The sequence below is a fragment of the Nycticebus coucang genome, chromosome 13, assembly GCF_027406575.1.
Source record: "Nycticebus coucang isolate mNycCou1 chromosome 13, mNycCou1.pri, whole genome shotgun sequence".
Taxonomy (NCBI): Eukaryota; Metazoa; Chordata; class Mammalia; order Primates; family Lorisidae; genus Nycticebus; species Nycticebus coucang.
The window spans coordinates 5,976,529-5,998,393 of NC_069792.1; the positions used below are offsets into that span (position 1 = coordinate 5,976,529).

The 21,865-nt window shown below is 37.4% G+C and overlaps 1 protein-coding gene across 1 annotated transcript in view; it reads left to right on the plus strand.

Moving 5' to 3' along the window:
* RP1 (RP1 axonemal microtubule associated) overlaps window positions 1-21,865 on the plus strand; it is a 301,766-nt gene that overhangs the window by 102,593 nt on the left and 177,308 nt on the right. Inside the window, exons 13-15 of the mRNA XM_053558851.1 lie at window positions 8,306-8,409; window positions 11,087-11,263; window positions 21,418-21,630. Coding sequence (XP_053414826.1) covers window positions 8,306-8,409; window positions 11,087-11,263; window positions 21,418-21,630 — 494 coding nt within the window. The remainder of the gene's footprint in view (window positions 1-8,305; window positions 8,410-11,086; window positions 11,264-21,417; window positions 21,631-21,865) is intronic.

The following is a 21,865-nucleotide window of genomic DNA, read 5'->3' on the forward strand; positions in this document are numbered from 1 at the left end:
ATATTTGCAAGTCATATACCTGATAATTATATAAAATGTCACAATTCAGTAACAGAAGACAATCCAGTTAAAAGGTACTTGACTAGACATTTATTTGAAGATACCCAAACACCAACAGACACCTGAAAAAAATGTCCATGGTCATCAGTTATTAGAGAAATGGAAATCAAAACCAAAATCATATACCACTTCATACCCACTAGGATGGCTGTAATAAAAACAATAGACAGTAAGAAATGGTGACAAGGGTGTGGAGAAAATGAAACCCTCATGTCTTGCTCATGGGAATGTAAAAATGGATCAGATGCTTTGGAAAACAATTTGGTAGTTTCCCAGTAAGCTAATGTAAAACTGTCCTGTGACTTAGCATTTCTACTCCTCGGTATATAGCCAAGAGAATTGAAAACAAAAACTTGTACACAGATGTTCTTGGCAGCACTATCACAATAGTCAAAAGACAGAAACAACCCAAGTGCTTATCAACTGATGAACAGATAAAGCAATGTGACTTATTAATACAATGAAATAGCATGCATCTGCAAAAAGGAATGAAGTACTGATAGAGACAATAACATGGATGAAACTTGTAAAACATTATGCTAATTGGAAGAAGGAAGATGCCAAAGGCCACATATTGTATGATTTCATTTGTAAGAAATATCCAGAAGAGGCGAATTGATAGAGACAGAAAGTGCAATAGTGGTTGCTAGAGGACAGAGAATGGGGATTGACTGCTTAATGGGTATGATTTTTCTTTGGAATGATTAAAAGTTCTGGAACTAGATAGTGGTGATGGTTGCACAACCACCTGCCACTCTGTTATACACGTTAGAATGGTAAAAATGGTGACTTTTATCACAACAAAAAAAGCGAGCCACTGTGGACTGTATTCCAGTAAGAGTGCTATACACATTTATAGTTGTTATGGGCTTCTATGTTCATTAACAATTTCATAACAGAAAGGCAGTAAAGAGTTTCGAGGAAGGGACTTTTATGTCCTATCTGTTCATTCAGGAATACTTACATTCTGTCTATTTACATTTGTATGCATGTGTTGTTGATTTCTCTTCATGTAGGTACCTACATTTTTTTGTTAGTGTTATTATTAGGTTTTTGGTTGCTAGGAATCAAGCTATTCTGGTTGTAATTAGACCTCATTTCTATTATAAATCTAATATTGAAAATACATAGAAAGGTATAATTTGTACCTGTTTATTTAGTACTTATTAACTGCCTACTATTAGGCCCTTGGCTAGATAAATATTTATCTTGAATCTTATTTCTTTACTATAATTAAAGGATTTTTTTCAAGTTTAAAAAATGTAATACATTTATCTACTACTTCCTAACAGTTACATCTATTATTTTTATTTGAAGCACTTTTCCATGTGTAGGACTATCCTAAAGAAGGTGAAATAGAGGTCTGGCAAGATGGCTGACCAGATGCGGCTGTTGTGTGCCTCTTTCTCGTAGAAGAACCAAAACATTGAGAAGATACCCACACTTTGAGTAGATCATGTTGGAAAGCATGCTGGAATATAACAGAGATACAATGAGAGACGCTGAGGATGGAGGAAGAGGAAGCAGGACGGCATGCTTTGGGTCACTAAGAGCCTCAAGCAGTCCCTGAACCTGGACCTACGAAGGGGCAAATGAGAGACTTCTAACACTCTCCACTCCTTCCATGGACCTTTACAATTCTGGCTACAGAAGACTCAATCCCTCTGGCCTCTAGACTGGCATAACGAGCTACCTGGAGATCGCACAGAGATACTGCTCAAACTCCCCATGGGCTTCTGGACATTGAGCAGCTGCAGTACAGATCCATTCTGGGAACCCATCCCCCAAGGCTCTGGTTTCTTCCCTGAGGCTTCTATTGATTCTGCAGGATGTGGCCAGGGAGGGAGAGTCCCAGCACTTTTATATGTCCCAAAGACAAGTTCTGCCCCTGCAGTTGTGGGCTATGTGGGACCAAAGGGTGTTTGGACCACATGCCTCACACCTGTTGATCTCCTCTAGAGCTGCCCACCTGCCCGCTCCAGTTGAGAGGGGTGTGCCCTTCCCAGCAGCAGGCCTGTAGCACTACTGAGCCATCTGAGACTTCCATGGGCAGCCTGGAACCAGCCTGCCCCTCCCTATCACAGTCAATGCTTGAACTCAGGGTCCTGAGGACAGGTCCTTGGCTTGGTCCCATCCTGCCAGAATTGATCATGTCACTCAGAGGTATGGGGATGAGATTTACTATATGATTTTAAGTGGGGAAGGAGCCCCTGCTGTCAGAACTGAGAGGAGAGACTGACACAGGTTCGTGTTGTGGTGTGAGATCCAAACACAAGTAGATTCAAAAATAAGAAATGGCACCTTCTGCAGATGAGAAGGAATCAGCATAAGAGCTCTGGTAGTGAGAAAAAATAGAATGTAATGACCCCCTGAAGGATCACATTGCTCTCTAGCAGTGGATATTTGTACCAGAATGTTTATTGCAGCTCAATTCATAATTGCTAAGTCATGGAAGAAGCCCAAGTGCCCATCGATCCACGAATGGATTAATAAATTGTGGTACATGTACACCATGGAATATTATACAGCCTTAAAGAAATATGGAGACTTTACCTCTTTCATGTTTACATGGATGGAGCTGGAACATATTCTTCTTAGTAAAGTATCTCAAGAATGGAAGAAAAAGTACCCAATGTACTCAGCCCTACTATGAAACTAATTTAGGGTTTTCACATGAAAGCTATAACCCAGTTACAACCTAAGAATAGGGGGAAGGGGGAAAGGGAGGGGAGGGAGGAGGGAAGTGGGTAGAGGGAAGGGGATTGGTGGGATTACACCAGGGGTGCATCTTACAAGGGTATATGTGAAACTTGGTAAATGGTCTGTAAAGCTAGTGAATGATGCCCCATGATCATATCAATGTACACAGCTATGATTTAATAAAAAAAAAAATAAAATAAAATAAAAAGAAAATTTTGAAATGACAAAAGAATTTAAAATATGGATTGTAAGGAAGCTTGATGAGATCCAAGAGAAAGTCGAAAACAAACATGAAGAAACAAGAAAAATAATTCATGATATGAATGAAAAATTGACTAGAGATATTTAAAAAAATTTCTGAAAATGAGAACACAATGGAACATCTAGAAGAAAGAATTTCAGAGCTTTAAGACATGATTTTTAAATTAGACAAAAATAAATAAGAACTTTTACAAATGAACAGAACCTTGGAGAAATATGGAATTATGTATCATGTCTAAATCTGCAAGTCATAGGTATTCCTGAAGGAGAAGAAGAAAAAGTAAAAACTGTTGAAGACCTATTTGAGAAAATAATTGAGGAAAACTTCCCTCATCTACAAGGGATTTTGATGCAAGAGGCTCAGTGAACACCAGGGAGACACACATTGCCAGACGGACTTCACCAGGGCATGTAGTCATCATATTACCTAAAGTCAACATGAAGTACATTTTAAAAGCAACTGAAGAAAAATGTCTGATCAACTATAAAGGAAAACCCATCAGACTAATAACAAACTTCTTAGGAGAAATTTCAAAAGCTGAGAGAGATTGGGGCCCTATGCATATTTACAATGTTATTTTTTAAATGTGTGTTAAGTAACTATTTATTGGTTTGATTTATTGTGTCTTCAATAGCCAGTAATCAGGAAATATATAGAAAATCCATCTGGCAATTGAGATTTTGGGATTACCCCTTCCTAGAAAGAGAAACTAGGATTACAAAGAGAAAGAGAAAAAAAAATATCGACAGCTCTACTGTATGTACCTCTTTTTCTGAGTGTCATAGTCTCTTTTTTTCTGAGAACACTTTTCTTTTTAGCCCTTAAAATTTTTTTTTTTATTTCAGAACATTACAAATACAAATGTTATGTTACATGAATTGCTTTTTTTTTTTTGTAGTTTTTGGCTGGGGCCGGGTTTGAACCCATCACCTCTGGTATATGGGGCTGGCGCCCTTCTCCTTGTGCCACAGGTACCGCTCACATCAATTGCTTTTGTACAGTTTGAGTCAAAGTAGTAAGTGTGCCCATCATCCAGGTAGTGAGCATTATACTTGTTAGGTATGAATTTACCCTTCCTGGACCGGCCCCTCCCACCTCCTTGCTTTCCATTGAGTTTTACCACTAAATGTGCACATGGATGTTGATCAATTAGTTCCAATATAGTAAATAGTGAGTACATGTGCTTGTTTTTCCGTTTTTGTGATACTTCATTTAGAAGAATGGTCTCCAGTTCCATCCAGGTTGTTAGAAAAGGTATTAGTTCACTTTTTTTTTAATGCCTGAGTATTATCTCGCATGTTATTAATCCACTCATATATTGATGGCATTTGAGTTGATTGGACAATTGTGCTGCAATAAACATTATAATGCACATGGGTTTTTGATAAGATGATTTTTTCCTCCTTTGTGTAAATAACCAATAATGGGATTACTGGATCAAATGGTAGGTCTTTTTGTTCTTTGAGGTATCTCCATACACCTTTTAGTTGAGGTTGTACTAGTTTGCAGTCCCACCAACATTGTGTAAGAGTTCCTTTCTCCTCTGAGTCCACACCAGCATATGTTGTTTTGTTTTTTTTAATTAACGCCATTATCATTGGAGTTAGGTGATATCTTATTGCTGAAAACGTGTTCACTATACCCATAAGGTAGGTTTTCACCCATGCCCCTTTCCCCCTCATCCTGCTTTATTTCCACTTAGTTTTACTTCCCTCTGTGCATGTGTGCCCATTGGTTAGTTCCAATATAATAGAGAGTGCATATGGTATTTATTTTTCCATTCTTGGGTTACTTCACTTAGAAAAATGGTCTCCAATTCCGTCTAAATTGTTGAAAAAGGTATTAAGTCATCCTTTCTGTGGCTGAGTAGTGGTATGCATAAAGCACATTTCGTTAGTCATGAATTGGTGGGCACTTGGGATGATTCCCCAGTTTAGCAATTGTAAATTGTGTTGCAATAAATATTTGCGTATAGGAGTCTTTTTTTTTTTTTTGTATTTTATTTTATTTCTCAACTGGCACCTGAATTTTTTTTTTTTTAATTTCAGGTTAATGTGAAGGTACAAACAACTAGATTATAATATTTGAGCTTGTTATGTAGAGTCCTTGTTGTCATTGTGTTCTGCACCCGAAATGTGTGACATACACCCCTACATTGTGCCCATTAAGTGGGAGCATCCCAAGCCCCCTTTTCTCCTCTCCCCCTTTCCTTATTCCCCTGCCTCCCAATTTGAATTGAAATGAGTTTTTCTCTTCTGTGGGTGTGAATTAGATTGTCTACTGGCTTCATATTAGTATTGAGTATTTTGGATATTTGGTTTTCCATTCTTGCACTATTTTACTAAGAAGAATGTGTTTCAACTTCATCCAGGTTAATACAAAAGATGTAAAGTCACCATCCTTTCTTTGGCTGAATAGTATTGCATGGTATACATATACCACAGTTTGGCTTTATTATTATTACTAAAAATTGCCTTGGCTATATAAGTTTTTTTCTGGTTCCATATGAAATGAAGAACTATTTTTCCACTTTTCCAAATCATGATGGGAATTTCATGGAATCTGTAGATTGCTTTGGGAAGTATAGACATTTAACAATGTTGATTCTTCCCAGCCATGAGCATGGTATATTCTTTCATTTGTTAATATCTTCTGCTATTTCTTTTCTTAGGGTTTCATAATTCTCTTTGTAGAGGTCCTTCACATCTTTTGTTAGTTATATTTCTTGTTATTTCATTTTCTTTGAAGTTACTGTGAAGGGAATTGTGTCTTTGATTAGCTTTTCAACTTGGCTGTTGTTGGCATATATAAGGGCTATTGATTTGTGGTCATTGATTTTATACCTTGCAATGTCATCATATTTATTTATTTATTCTATTGTTGGGGATTCATTGAGGGTACAAGAAACCAGGTTACACTGATTGCATTTGTCCTCTTACAATTGTAGTCTTGCCCCCAAAAGATGTGGCACACACCAAGGCCCCACCCCTTCTTCCCTCTCTCTGCTCTCCCCTTCCCCCTCCCCTACTGCATCCTTAATTGTCATTAATTCTCCTCATACCAAAATTGAGTACATAGGATTCACGCTTCTCCATTCTTGTGATGCTTTACTAAGAATAATGTGTTCCACTTCCATCCAGGGAGATGTTACCATATTTCTTGATCACTTCCAGGAGTCTTGTGGTTGAATCTCTGGGGTACTCTTAAGTATAAGATTATATCTTTAGCAAAGAGTGAGAGATTGACCTCCTCTGTACCCATTTGGATGCCCCTTATTTCCTTCTCTTGCCTGACTGTATTGGCTAGAACTTCTAGAACTATGTTGAATAGTAGTGGCGATAGAGGACATCTTTGTCAGGTTCCAGTTATAAGTGGAAAAGCTTTTAATTTTACTCCATTCAGTATGATATTAGCTGTGGGTTTGCCAGAGATGGCTTCAATCAGTTTGAAATGTGTCACTTATGCCTATTTCCTTGAGTGTTCTTGTTAGAAAAAGATGCTGAATTTTAGCAAATGCTTTTTCTGCATCTATTGAGAGGATCATATGGTCTTTGCTTTTGCTTCTGTTGATATGGTGAATTATACTTATGGACTTACATGGTTTTCTGTCTGTCTGTTTTGAGTACATGCCCATTAGTGGGATTGATGGATCAAATGGTTTACTTTTAGTTCTTTGTGGAATCTCTGTACTATTTTCCATGGAGGTTGTGCTCATTTGCAGACACACCAACAGTGTATAAGCGTTCCTTTCTCTTTGCATCTACGCCAGCAAAGAGACATTTTAATAGAAGCCATTCTAATTGGGATCAGGTGATACCTCTCTGTGGTGTTAATTTGCACTTCCCTCATACAAAAAAATATAGCCACTTCCAAAACTTGCCACCTGTATGAATTTATTTTGGTCTCCTTACCTCTTTATTTGGTACTAATGGAATTCAAATTTCTCTCTAGGTCATTACTAATGATTGAGCTATGTAGTTTTTAGCCCGATTTCCAGTGAGTATTTGGTGATGATAAGCTGTAATTATTTTCTCTGGTTTTGTAAGAAGTCTTGCCTTGATTTTATTGATGAGGAAATGTGTACAGAGAGAGCAAGGTGCTTTGTCCAAGGTTATCTAATGACTCAGTGTCAGATTCAAAGTCGGAATTCCTACCTCTTGCCTTTTCCCTCATTTCAAGAACACCCTTACCCCCAAGGTATCTTTAAGTGCTCACTGATATCTTGTGAAGATCCTTAACTCTTTATCATTAGTATGTCTTTTATTAGGTAGGCAAAAATAGAGATTAATTAGGCAAAAAGCTTTCCATTTTGAGTGGTCTATTGAACTAATAAGGCTTTCACTTTTAGAAATAGGATTTTAAATGAATATGAGATCATTTAAATATATAGTGAAATTCTTTTAAAATTTGGAGTTTTGTAGTTAAACTCTGCTTCTGTTCTTAACTAAAAGCGTTTGCCCATGTGGTTAATTGGAATGAAAATACAAAGGGAGGATTAATTACTTGTATTTACTAAGGCTAGGTGAATGTATACATGCAATAAAGTGGTTAATTCAAACAAACATACTAACAATTCCATGTTAAAATCGTAATTTGGAAGTTGAAATTACCCAGAAACTACTATAATCCATCTTCATTTGGTATATATTTACTCCATCTTTGAAGTTAATGCAAAGTGGGTAGTGTTGACAATGGTCAGAAAGGAAGGATTGGTTTGTTTTAGAAAATCTAACTTTGTTACTATGAAATCCTTTTAAAGATATTATATAATGTATATTATGTATTTTGTTACATTTTTATAGTATATAAATATTGTAATACATTATGTATTATAGATGTGCCTATATAGACGTACACATCACACATACTCATACACCACATAGAGACAAATGTTAGCAACTCATTAGGAAATAAGTCATACGTCAAGGAATCAATTATTTTAAAGATTATTTTATTCAAATATACATATGTGAGAAAAGAACATATTTGTGAATGTTCATCAGCTGAACATAATGTGAGGAGGCCTTTTATCTTTGACCAAAAACATTTCTGCTTTTTTTTTTTGAGACAGAGTCTCACTCTGTCGCTCTGGGTAGGAGTCCTTTGCTGTGCACCTGCCTCAGTCTCCCAGAGTGCTAGGGTTCCAGGCGTGAGCCACTGTGTCCTGCCTAAAAACATTTCTTGATAGACATAAAATATATTAGGAGGTTTTAGTATATAATTGAATAACCAAAAGCTTTAAAAGCACAAATTACTTGCTAATACTTAAAAAATGTTTTCTAGGTCTCTTTGATGTTATTTTCAACAAAGAAAATATATGCGTTTTTCAAAGTCATGAGATGAGGCATCTTTCTCTTGCTCTGGACAATGGCTCAGTCACTGGAATGGTATGTGAATTTCTCTTTGCTGTATCAATAGTATTGTGTCCTTGTATAATATGTTTTTGTAGAAAATATTTGGTAAGATTATCAAATTGTATTTTCCTTTGGTTTGTACTTTTTCCCATTATTCTGTTTTGTTTCACTAATTATTGAGATTATACTAATTCTCTGATAATGTTAGAAATTTTAATGAGCTTTCAGAAGGAGTCTGACTTTAAACTCCTTTGAAAGGTAGTTTTTGAACTACCTTTGAAATGTAGTTTGAAAAGTAGTTTTTTTTAAAGACCCTGGGTCTTGGTATGTCTTCCATTACCCAGGCTGTTCTTAAACTCCTGGCTTCAAGCAATCTTTCCACTGTAGCCTCCTAAGTTAGCTGGGACTGCAAGCATGAACCATCATGCCCACCTTGCAAAATGCTTTCTAATATATTAATATAAAGCTCTATATACAATTCATGCATGTTATTTATTTTGAAAAATCATATTAGCACAGTATATACTGTTTTAAGTGCTTACTATGTATTATAATATTTAACTCTTAAATCTACTATATGAAAGAATTCATTATTATCCCCATTTAACATAAGAGGAATGTGAAATATAGAGGAATTACGTGAGTTGTATAGAATCACAAGCTAGGGTGAAAGCATAAATTGAAGACAGAAGCAGAAACTGAACACAGAAAACGTAACACTAACACTCATGATGCGCTTACTTATGTAACATTATAGAACATTAATTATTTCTAACTCATAGCATTTTGTTTAACTTAATAGAAAATAATAATTATTGAAAAAAAATTTGTGTAATTTATAGGCCTGAATTTCATGGTAAGTGATTAATCAGCCAGAGTTTCTTCATGAAGCCTTTTTCCTCTGCTCTGGAGTTAGTAAAGTATCCTACACTATACTTAATAGCACGTTCTCATCAGCACAGAACCTGGTTATAGTAAATGCTTAATAAAGATGAATGTAGTGGGTACAGAATTTACTCAATTGAGTTAAGAATTGAAGAAATGTCTTATTTACTTTTCCAAAATCAAATTCTTTACCTTTAAGGCTCCCCATTCTAGCATACTAGGCTGTATGAGGTTGGTGGGAGATTCTCTCTTAGTTACTATGGGACTCATCTTCTCCCACAGAAGATTTTACCTGATATGGGGCCTCCGTGAACCTGTTGACAGTCTTGATAGCTTTGGTCTATGCTGGTCACTGGGCTGTACTTACCAAATGTCAGATGGTTTCTTGAAGAAGAATAGCTCCTCTGCTTCCTTGCTGTCTTTGGTCAGTGGTACTTTTTACTGAGGTTGGTAGACTTAGCCATTTAAGCTGTACCAGTGAGCCCCTTCTCTCCAGGCCCCCTGCCTCCCTGGGGCACTGAGGAGATATGGGATGGGATAGGATCTCACACTGCTGAGACTAGGAGTGCCTCCCGGGAGCTTAGCTTCCTTTATTCATTTAGTCTTTTGAAAGCAAAACCTCTAAGAGTGAGATAAGACTGGTTAATTTCAGTTTTTAGTCCCAAGTTGTCTTAAATTAAGAGGACAAAAATGAAGAAATGAGAAATAAACAGTGATAATATATTATATATATATATATATGTTGAGATAGAGTCTCACTATGTTACCCTTGGTAGAGTGCTGTGGCATCATAGCTCACAGCAACCTCAAACTCTTGGGCTTAAGTGATTCTCTTGCCTTAGCCTCCCAACTAGCAGGGACTACAATTGCCCACCACAATGTCTGGGTATTTTCTTGTTGTTGTTGTTGTAGTTGTCATTGTTATTTGGCAGGCCTGGGCTGGGTTCAAACATGCCAGTCCCCGTGTACATGGCTGGTGCCCTAGCCGCTGAGCTACAGGTGCCGATAAAGTACATATTAACATCTCATTAAGTTATCTTGCCATTGGACTTACCCAACACTCTGCCATGAGTTCTGAGAAATCAAGAGAAGAATTCTTGAAGTAAGTCACCAGAAATAAAGTTGGGGAATAAAATGTTTGAATTATAAAATCATGGTATTTTATAAATAATACCAGGATTCTATAAAGTGAAGTAGTAGACTTGTATATACATACATATACATATAAACATAAATGTAGCATATACAGAAGGTGCCAAAAGTATGCAGATTTACACATTTTATGAAAGGAAAAAACTATAATAAAATTGTAATATTCAGTATATACCAGTAACAAAAGATGAATGCAAGTCACTTTGAGCACCCTTATAATTGCAGAAGTCAAATATGACTTGAGCATTACAATTTTAATACAGTTTTCCCCTTTCTTAAAATGTACCAATACATTTTTTGGTACACTCTGTGTGTATGGGTGTGTGTATATATAAAATGTAAATTTTTAATTTTTTTTTTTTTGAGACAGAGTCTCAAGCAGTTGCCCTGGAATAGAGTACCCTGGTGTCACAGTTCACCGCAACCTCAAACTCTTGGGCTTACGCGATTCTCCTGCCTCTGCCTCCCAAGTAGCTGGGACTATAGGCACCTGCCACAATGCCTGGCTATTTTTTGGTTGTATTTGTCATTGTTTGGCAGGCCCGGGCTGGATTAGAACTGCCAGCTCCAGTGTATGTGGCTGGTGCCCTACTTGCTTGAGCTGTGGGCGCTGAGCCCAATTTCTAATTTTTTTCTCTTGCTAATATAGTTTGGCTTCTTTTCTTTGTTTTAGGCTACTGGTGAAGCTGCCACTGAGCTGCGGGTGCTTTATCAGCCCAACCGCCGTGCACTTCTTGAGTCAGCACTGGTTCCTGGTCATATAGTAAATTTCAGTCGTCATGGTGAAATAGCTGATGAATCGTCAGCAGGCTATACAGATATTCCAAGAGAATTTGTGATCTTTGTCAAGGTAAAATGAAGTTGATTCCAACCCTCTCGGCTCACTTGAAGGGTTCACATTTGTCAACTATGTCAACATAATATTAACATTTATCTTGCTATAAATATTTACTTTCTTTTGCCCTGTTGAAGATAACTCTCAAACTGAGTCATACTGAAGTAATGAGATCACTTCCCACGAGGTGGTGGGGTGCCTATTACCGTTCTACTTGCCCAGACTTTGAAAGGCAGTGGAGATCACAGCGTTAGCAGCAGTGACTACTGTAATGGGATTAGCATCCTGAATCTTAATAGTTGGAGGTTAAAACTATGTATGAAAGTTAGAGAATCTTACATTTGGGAATCCAACAAATGTGTCCTTAACTTTTCTGACAATTAGGATATTAAATCCTTTCAGTGTTATATCATATGATCATTTCATAATGCTTATGCTTCTTTGTAGTATGTTTTTGTGAATTTATCTTAAAAATAATATATATATAATATTATATTAATATAATAATTATCCTTTGGGCTTAAGCCCAAGAGTCTGAGGTTGCTGTGAGCTGTGATGCCACAGTACTCTACCAAGGGTGATATGGTGAGACTCGGTCTCAAAAAAAGAAAAGAAAACATTAATCTCCATGTGCATCTCCATCAGAGCTCTTGGGCAACTATGTACATTGTCTATGAGCAGTAATATTTTAAAAGAAGTCTCAACAGCAGGCTTAAAATATTTGGTAATCCATGCTATATATAGATGTGCCATCCCCAGGCTCTGTTGTTCCATTGATAGAGCACAGACAGAGCAGATTTAGCCTAATATTTACAAGCCCTAGGATTGTGTGAATGAGCATTGGCTTCAACTGAAAATCACCAGCTACATTAGCTCCTAATAAGAGAGGCAGCTTGTCCTTTGAAAGCCTTGAAGCCAGGCCTTGACGTCTCCTCTCTAGCTGTAAAAGTCCTAGATCGTATCTTTTTCCAATGTAAAGCTGTTTTATCTCTATGTAAAATCTGTGCAGTGTGGCTACCTTCCTCAGTGATCTTAGCTAGGGCATCTAACTTGCTGCAGCGTCTTCTACAGCAGCATGTGCTGCTTCGCCTTGCACTGTTATGTTATGAGATGGCTTCTTTCCTTAAACTTCATGAACTGGGTGGTGCCCGTGGCTCAGTGGGTAGGGTGCCAGCCCCATATACTGAGGGTGGCAGGTTCAAATCCGACCCCAGCCAAACTGCAACAAAAAAATAGCCAGGTGTTCTGGCGGGCACCTATAGTCCCAGCTGCTTGGGAGGCTGAGTCAAGAGAATCGCTTAAGCCCAGGAGTTGGAGGTTGCTGTGAGCTGCGACACCACAGCACTCTACTGAAGGTGATAAAGTGAGACTCTGTCTCTTAAAAAAAAAAAAAACCTCATGAACCTACCTATGCTAGCTTTTAACTATTTTTCTGCAGTTTCCTCATCTCTTTAAGTCTTCATAGAATTAAAGAGAGCAAGGCCCTGAATTAGGCTTTGGCTTAAGGGAAGATTGTAGCTGGTTTCATTTTCTATCTAAACCACTGAAACTTTCTCCTTATCAGCAATAATGTTATCATCTCTGTGTTCATTAGAATAGCACTTCAAATTTTCCTCAAGAACTTTTTCTTTGTGTATACAAATAAGCTGTTTGGTGCATTAGGCCTAGCGTTCAGCTTTTCTTGGCTTTCAACAAGCCCTCTTCATTAAAGCTTAATCATTTCCAGCTTCTGATTTAAAGGGAGAGATATGTGACTTCCTTTCAATTGAACTTACAGGCCACTGTAGAGTATTAATTGGTCTAATTTCAATCTTGTTTTGTCTTAAGGAATATGAAGTCCTGAGGAAAGGGAGAGAGATAACGGAAAGGCAGGTTAATGGAGCAGTTCGAACACACGTAACTTTTACTGATTAAGTTCACTATTTTATATGGCTATGGTTTGTGGTTCTCCACAATAATTACAATTATTACATCAAAGATCATTAGCAGTTATTACAGATCACCATAACAAATATAAAAATAATGAAATATTTGAAATATTGTGATAATTATCAAAATGTGATACAGACACGAAGTGAGGATATGTTGTTAGAAAATGTGTTGATATTTGGGTGAGGGGCAAGGTGGCGGACTAGAGACAAATCCTCATTAGCTGCTCTTTGTAAGATTGAGGTGAGGGCTCACCAGCCACCTCTCACTGGATTGTCCTGCACAGAAACTCGATGGTACAATGAGACAATGCGGGATACCAGGAACCAAAGAGGTGGGAAGGGTGCAGAACCAGCACAGAAAATGAGTACAAGGGGAATCTAATGACCCTGAGACAAGGCCTACATGTGGAATCCTTAAGGGATCAAATCCTCAGGATAGTCTCCATGTCTCCCCAAGGCACCCTGTAGGGCAGGCTGGGGTCTGGATTGACTCTGGGAAAGACTGGTAGAGTGTGGGGGGCAGTAGGAAATGAGCAGAAACAGATCATGCAGGACTCCGGGTTGTATGCAGAGGCTGGTCCTTCCATAAAGGGAGGGGCAAAGGGAAGACATTTAGCCTCTTTTTGAGTAATGGGAGGGCTTGAGCTGGGGAATGCACTTTAATGTCACCAGGCAGATGGGTTTTGACCCATTGCCTGTTCTACAGGAGGAATGGCTGCCAGAACCTCTCCATGTTGGGAGAGCTGCAAGGGAGAAACAGAGGAAGAAGCAACCTTGAATCAGCAACAGTCACAGGGGCCCAGTTCCTAGTGCAAAACCATCTCTGATTCCACCAGCAGCACTTGGGCAGCTGCCCTTGGGCTGACTTCCACTGAGACATGGCCAAGTTCGACAGATCCCACCTCCCACACAGAACCTTTTGTGGTCTTGGGGAACTGTTTATCTTGGACAGAGTTGAGCATAGCCTTCAGGATCTTGGCTCTCTCACCCTTATAGGGATTTAGTGCTTGCCCAGCAACCACTAGCAACCACATCCAGATTAAAATCATATAAAGTAAGAAAACAAGACTACATCTCCATGGTAACTAGCTAATAACTTCCTGTCCCTAGTACAGAAGGAAGAGGAAGTAATGCTTTTTTTTCAATTTTTTTGGTTCCTAACCCTAGAGCACCACCTGCTGTTCAGACAATATATTGCATTATATTTATTTGTTAAAAAAAATTCTTTTAAAGTTTCTATCTTTTTTAGGGGTTCTTCTGTTCTTTTTTATTTGTTTCTATTTTTCTCATCATTATCTCATAAATCTCCTAACTGACAAGCAAATTATTCTTTCCTTTTCGTTTGTTTTTTCTTTTCTGGTATGTTTTGTTCTGTTTTTTATTTCTGGGACAAAGCCTTGCTCTGAGTGCTGGACTGGGACAATGCAGCATTGGCCTGGCTCATAGAGGCCTAGAACTCCTGGGTTAGAATATATCGTCTTGGCCTCCTGAGGGATTGTTTTTACAGATCCCTGTGGTGACATATGATTGACTTTTTTCTTTCTGTTTCTTTTTTTTTTTTTTTTTTTTTTTATTAAATCATACCTGTGTACATTGATATGATCATGGGGCATCATTCATTATTCTCTTTTTTCCTGTATTTGTTAGAGGCAGAATCTTGCTCTTGATCAGGCCAGTAATAAGGAGCACCTGACCTCAGGAGACACCCGCACTGCAGTTCCCCAGAGTGTTGGGATTGTGGGTGCAGGGCACAATATCCTGCCAAACACCACTTTTACCACTATTTTTCTCTTTCCATCTTTTTCCTCTCCCTTTTTAAATTTTTTTAAATTATTTATTTTTTATTACTATTATTATTTTTTACTTTCTTCTCCCTTCTTGCTCTCTTCTTTCCCTTTTGTCTCTGTACCAAAAGGCCACTTCAACACTCAAGAATAGAGACAAAGAAAATTAAGGAGAAGGAGGAAGTGAGAGGAGTAAGTAAGGGAAGGAAGTAATCAAGAAGAAGAGACATATGAAGAATTGAGAAAAAAATTCTGGCAACATGAAAAACCACAATAAATCGATCCCCTAAGGGATTATGAGACAGATATGATGAAGGATCTCACCTATACAGAAATTATGAAAATGACAGGGAATTTAGAATACAGATGGCAAAAATACTGTAGGGCATTTAAGGGAAAATGGAAAACCACCAGAAGGAAATCCAAAAATTGACTCAAGAAACGAAAGAGAGACAAGATGAAATTAGAAAGGATAATATATTAGAGTTTAAAGAATTGAAGGAGTCATTCAGGGAGCTTAAAGATGCAGTAGAAAGTATAAATAATAGATTAGACCATGGAAAAGAAAGAATCTCAGAGCTATAAGACAAGGTGCTTGAGCTAACTCAGTAATTTAAGGAGACAGAAAAGCAGAGCAATGTCATAGAGAATTATGGGGCTTCACAAAACGAACAAACATATGAATTATAGGTATCCCTGAAGGTAAAAAAAGGACAACCTAAAGGTATGGAAGTCCTACTGGAGGATATGATAACCAACTATTTTCCAAGAATCACCAAAGAGTCAGGCACACTCCTTTAGATGGATATCAAGCCCAAGTTTGTCTCAATTCAAGCAGAGCATCTTCTAGACACATTGTAATGAACTTGGCAAAAGTCAAAATGAAACAGAAAATTCTTCAAGTAGCCAAGAGTAAACACCGACTGACCTACAGGGCCTGATCCATCAGTACGACAGCATATTTCTCAGCTGGAACTTTAGAATCCAGAAGAGATTGAGCTCCAACTTTAAATTTACTCAAAACAAACAAACAAAAAAACAACAACAATTTCCAGCCTAGGATCCTGTGTCCTACCAAACTAAGTTGCACATTTGATGGAGAAATCAAATGTTTTACTGAAAAGCAATTACTTGGAATTTGGAAATTTGTCACTACAAGACCAACACTGCAGAAAGTGTTCAGGCCCATACTACACACAGACCATCACAGTGGACCACCAGCGAAGTAAAGTCACCCAGAAATGAAAGGCTTATTTCATAATGGCCCATGTAATAAAACCAGGTAACAGATCTCCACAAAATAAGTTGAAAGTACTCCACCATATTTATAAGTTTTTTCAATACATGTGAATGGCTTGAATTACACACTGAAGAGTCTCAGGCTGGATGACTGGATAAAAAAGCAATAGCCAACTATATGTGTCTTTAGGAAATACGTTTTACTTCCAAGGACAAAACAAGACTCTGGGTGAAGGGTTGGAAAACAACATTTCAAGCAAATGGAAATCAGAAGAAAGGAGGGTCCACACTCTTCTTTGCAGATACAAGTGGATTTAAAGCCACAAAAGGAGAAAACAACAAAGATGGGCAGTATATGTTGGCCAAGGGAACAATACAAATGAAGACATATTAATTCTAAATATATAAGCACTCAACTTAAATGCTCCCAGATTTGTAAAAATACTATAATATATAGGGACTTCAACAGCCCCCCTTCAGAACCATACAGATCCTCAAAACAGAAACTAAGCAAACAAACAGGGGACTTAAATGCTACCATAGAACAATTGGGCTTAATAGACATATAGAAAACATACCATCCCCAAATTATTGAGTATATGTTCTTGTCATCAGCTTGTGAATCATATGCCAAAATTGATCATATCTGAGAACACCAGTCAAAGTTCAACAAATTTAAAATAATAGAAATTATACGTTTTATCTTTTCAGACCGCAGGGAATAAAGGTAGAACCCAACTCTAATAAAAAAAAAAACATTCATTCCCACACAAAGGCATAGAGACTAAACAACCTTATACTGAGTGACAGCTGGGTCAGGGAGGAGATAAAGAAGAAAATTATTAGATTTCTTGAACATAATAACAAGGAAACCACAAACTATCAAACCTGTCAGATACTGCAAAAGCAGTCTTAGAGGGAAATTTATCACATTAGAAGCCCGTATCCAAAAAACAGAGCACACATTGACAACCTAATGAATCATCTCAAGGAATTGGAAGAGGAAAAACAATCCAATCCCAAACCTAGCAAAAGAAAAGAAATAACCAAAAGTAGGTCAGAAGTAAATGAAATTGAAAACAAAAGAATCATTTGGAGAATTAATGAAACGAAAAGTTAGTTATTTGAAAAGATAAACAAAATTGGTAAACTTTTGGCCAGATTAACTAGAAACAGAAAAATAAGATCTCCAATAAGCTCAATCGGAAATGAAAAAGGAGAAATAACAACAGATACCAGAAAGATACAAGACATCATCTCTGATTACTACATAAACCTTTATACCCAGGAGTTTGACAATGTGGAGGAAATAGATCATTGCCTAGAATCACACAGTGTCTGTAGACTTAACTTGGGAGAAATAGATCTCTCGAACAGACCAATATCAAGCACTGAAATCATGACAACAATAAAAAAGCTCCCAACAATGACAACAACAACAATAACAGCAAAAGTCCTAGATCAGATGGCAAGATTCTACCAAATCTTCAAAGAAGACTTTGTACCTATATTGTGGAACCTGTTCCAAAATTTTGAGAAGGAAGGAACCTTCCCTAACATGTTCTATGAAGCACATATCACCCTGATACCAAAACCAGGAAAGGACTTAACAAAAACAAAACAAAACAAAAAACCAAACTGCAGACCAATTTGACTAATGAATGTCAATGCAAAAATGCTCAGCAAAATCATAGCAAATAGAATACAGCTACATACTAGGGATTACATCATAATCAAGTAGGCTTTATCCCAGGGAGACAATATTGGTCTAACCTACGCAAATTCATAAATGTAATCCATCACATAAGTAGAAGCAAAAACAAAGACCATAGGATCCTCTCAATAGATACAGAAAAAAACATTTGAAAAAAATTCAGCATCCTCTTCTGATAAGATCACTAAAAAATGTAGGCAAAGATGGGACATTTCTTAAACTGATAGAGGCCATCTATAACAATCTTACAGCTATATCATAAGGAACTAGGTATAACTGAAAGCATTTCCACTAGAACTGGCTCCAAACAAGGATGTCCACAGTCATTACTACTATTTAGCATAGAGCTGGAAGTTCTTGCTAATGCAGTCAGGCAGGAGAAGAATATCAAGGTTATTCAAATGGGGACAGAGGAGGTCAAACTCTTGCTTTTTGCTAATGGTAGGATTTTATACTAAGAAAACCTCAGGGTCTCAACCACACGAATCCTGCAAGTGATCAAGAAATACAGTAACATCTTGGTATCTAATATCAATCTCTACAAATTGGTAGCCTTTGTATATGCTAAGAATAATCAAACTGAGAATCAAATCAAGAACATAATACCCTTCACAGTAGCTTCAAAGAAAATGAAATGCCTATGAATATATCTAACAAAGGAGGCGAAGGATCTCTACAGAGAAAATTGTGAAACCTTGAGAAAAGAAAAAGCAGAAAACACTAAAAAATGGAAGAACATACCATGCTCTTGGCTGGGAAGAGTCAACATTTTTTAAATGGCTATGCTACCCTACATGGTCCATAGATTTAATCCAATCCTGTTAAAATACCTAAATCATACTTTGAAGAGCTTGAACAAATAGTTCTTCATTTTGTGTGGAACTATAAAAAACTTTGAGTAAGCCAATGCAATTCTTAGTAGTAAAAGAAAATCCAGAGGCACCACATTACCAGACTTAAGTTTATACTACAAGTCTATAGTGATCAAAACAGCATGGTATTGGCACAAATCTAGAGACACAGATTTGTGGAACAGAATAGAAAACCTAGAGGTGAAACCAGCCTCATATCACCATCTGATCATCAATAAACCAAACAAAAGCTTATACTGGGAAAAAGAACCCCTATTTAATAAATGGTGCTGGAAGAACTGGATAACCACATGTAAAAGACTGAAACAGGATCTCACCACTTACAAAACTTGACTTACAATGGATAAAAGAAGTAAACCCAAGACATGAAATGATAAAAACTTGAGAAGAAAGTGTGGGAAAGACTATCGATCATATTGGCCTGGGGAAAGATTTTATGAAGAAGACTACCTTGATTGGCAGTCACAGGAGCAACAAAAATAAATAAATGGGACTTAATCATGCTAAAGGGGATTCTGCACAGCTAAAGACACAACAATGAAAGCAAACAGACCACCTTCAGAATGGGAAAAGATACTTGCATGTTACATATCTGACAATGGCTAATAACCAGCATCCACAGAGAATTCAAACAAATCAACAAAAAAGTGCAGTCATACTTATAGAATGGGCAAGGGACCTGAAGAGAACTTCTGTGAAGAAGATGGGTGACATCTTCTTCATCGGCCAACAAACACATGAAAAATGCTCATCTTCCCTAATTATCAGAGAAATGCAAATAAATGCACTCTGAGATATCACCTAACCCCAGTGAAGATGGCCCACATCACAAAGTCCCAAAGCTACAGATTCCAGCATGGTTGTGGAGAGAAGCGAACCCTTTTACACTGTTGGTGGGATTGCAAACTAATATAACTTCTTTGGAAAGAAGTATGAAAAATCCTCCAAGAGCTAAAAGTAGAGCTTCCGTTTAACTGCACAATCCCATCACTAGGTATTTATCTAGGAGAAAAAAAATCATTTTATCATAAGGACATTTGTAGTAGAATGTTTATTGCAGCTTAATTTACAATTGTCAATGTGTGACAATTGTACCCTAGTTCCCATCATCCCCTTGAAGGGATTAACAAACTGTGGTATATGTATACGATGGAATACTACGGAGTCTTTACATCTTTTGTATTAACCTGGATGGAGTTGAAGGACATTCTTCTTAGTAAAGTGTCACCAAAATGGAAAAAAAGTATACAATGTACTCAATACTAATATAAAACTAGTAGATGAACAACTTCACACCCACATGAGAGGAAAACTTAATTTAATTCAAGTGAGGCAAGCTCTCCACCTAATGGGCACAATGTAGGGGGATATGGCACACCTCTTGAGTGAAGGACTCAACTACAACTTGGACTTTACCTAACAAACACAGAGAATGTAACCTGATCTTTTGTACCTTCATATTAATCTGAAATTTAAAGAAAGGAAAATAGTGTTGATAGACTTGTTTAATGTAGGGTTTCTGCAAACCTTCAATTGGTAAAAAACCCAGTATCTGCAAAGTACAGTAAAGTGAAGTGCAATTAAACAAGATAGATCTGTACTTAATATATAATAAGTACTTCTTGACTTTATTATTTCTCCCAAAAGTATGTAATTTTAACTCATAGCATACTATTTAACTTAAAAAGAAACATTAGGTTAATGATTTCATAATGTTCAAATAAGGAATGTGTGTGTGTCTTTATTATTAAACATTCAATCTTGTGGCTCATGCCTGTAATCCTAGCACTCTGGGAGGCCGAGGAGAGTGAATGCCTTGAGTTTAGGAGTTCGAGAACAGACTAAGCAAGAGTGATATCCCGTCTCTACTAAAAATAGAGAAATTAGCCAGGTATGGTAGTGGGCACCTGTAGTTCCCACTACTTGGAAGGCTGAGGCAAGAGTACCTCTTGAGCTCAAGAGTTTGAAGTTGCTGTGAGTTATGATGATACCATGGGCACTCCACCCAGGATGGCTGAGTGAGACTCTGTCTCAAATAATAAAACAAAACAGAAAACATTTAATCTCTTTATTTTACCACTTTTGCATATTATATTCTATAATATATACTCTGGCATATGCCTTTGACCACATCATTTCTCATTTTCTTAGCCTAGAAAATGAGAAATTAAGGTTCAGAATATGATCAAGGCTCTGGGAATATACCATCAAATTTCATTCCCCAAATGTCCCAATTTTTATTCCTGTGAAAGTTAAGCCAATTATGGAGTTAATGGAACAGTCTGTAATACTACTCTCATGTGTAAGGTCAACTATAGAGTTTAGGGGTCCTTGAGACCACTATCAAGACTTCGTGATTCAGTAGAAAGACTCACAGAACTCATTGAAAGCTGAATAAACATAAGGAAAGGCAATTCACACTAGGAATAGGAAGAATACAAGCTAAAATCAGATGTTTACTCCTAGTTACTCAATTACAGTTTATTAGAGAAAGGATACAGATTACCTTTTGCCCATTTTCAGCCACCAGGCTTCTGGAAGTGACTACTGGAAGAGTATTGAGTTTGTAGACTCCTCTAGCAAAGCATGAGCCTGATTGTTTTTATTGTTTCTGTTTGTCGCTCTGAAGGGGGTGTTCCTCAACAGCGCCGTGCTTCTGCTTGCTACAAGCCTGTGTCAGGCCCTGTGTCTCCAGCCTGATGGGAGCTGCACTGGAGCAGGAACGCAATCTGAGACATCCTACTGGAAAGTCCATAAAATCAGCTCTGGGATTTGCATGTTTGAAAGTGTGAAAAATGCACAGATGTATCTAAGGATTAAGGATGGCCGGTGTGATGGAACAGTAAGCATCTGCTTTTATTTCTCTCAGCAAATGTTAAAGACACTTGCCAATAATAAGCCTGAGAATAGCATTTTCTGAGTGATTTTTGGAAATTGGATGTTATATGTGTCAGCCCCCCCTTGACTGGTGTTTTTATTAAGTGAGGAGGGTAGTCATGTGCCTGGTATAAGAGAGGGATCTCGAATCTACAGACAATACTTCTGAAACATAATGTGCATACAGATCACCTGGGAAT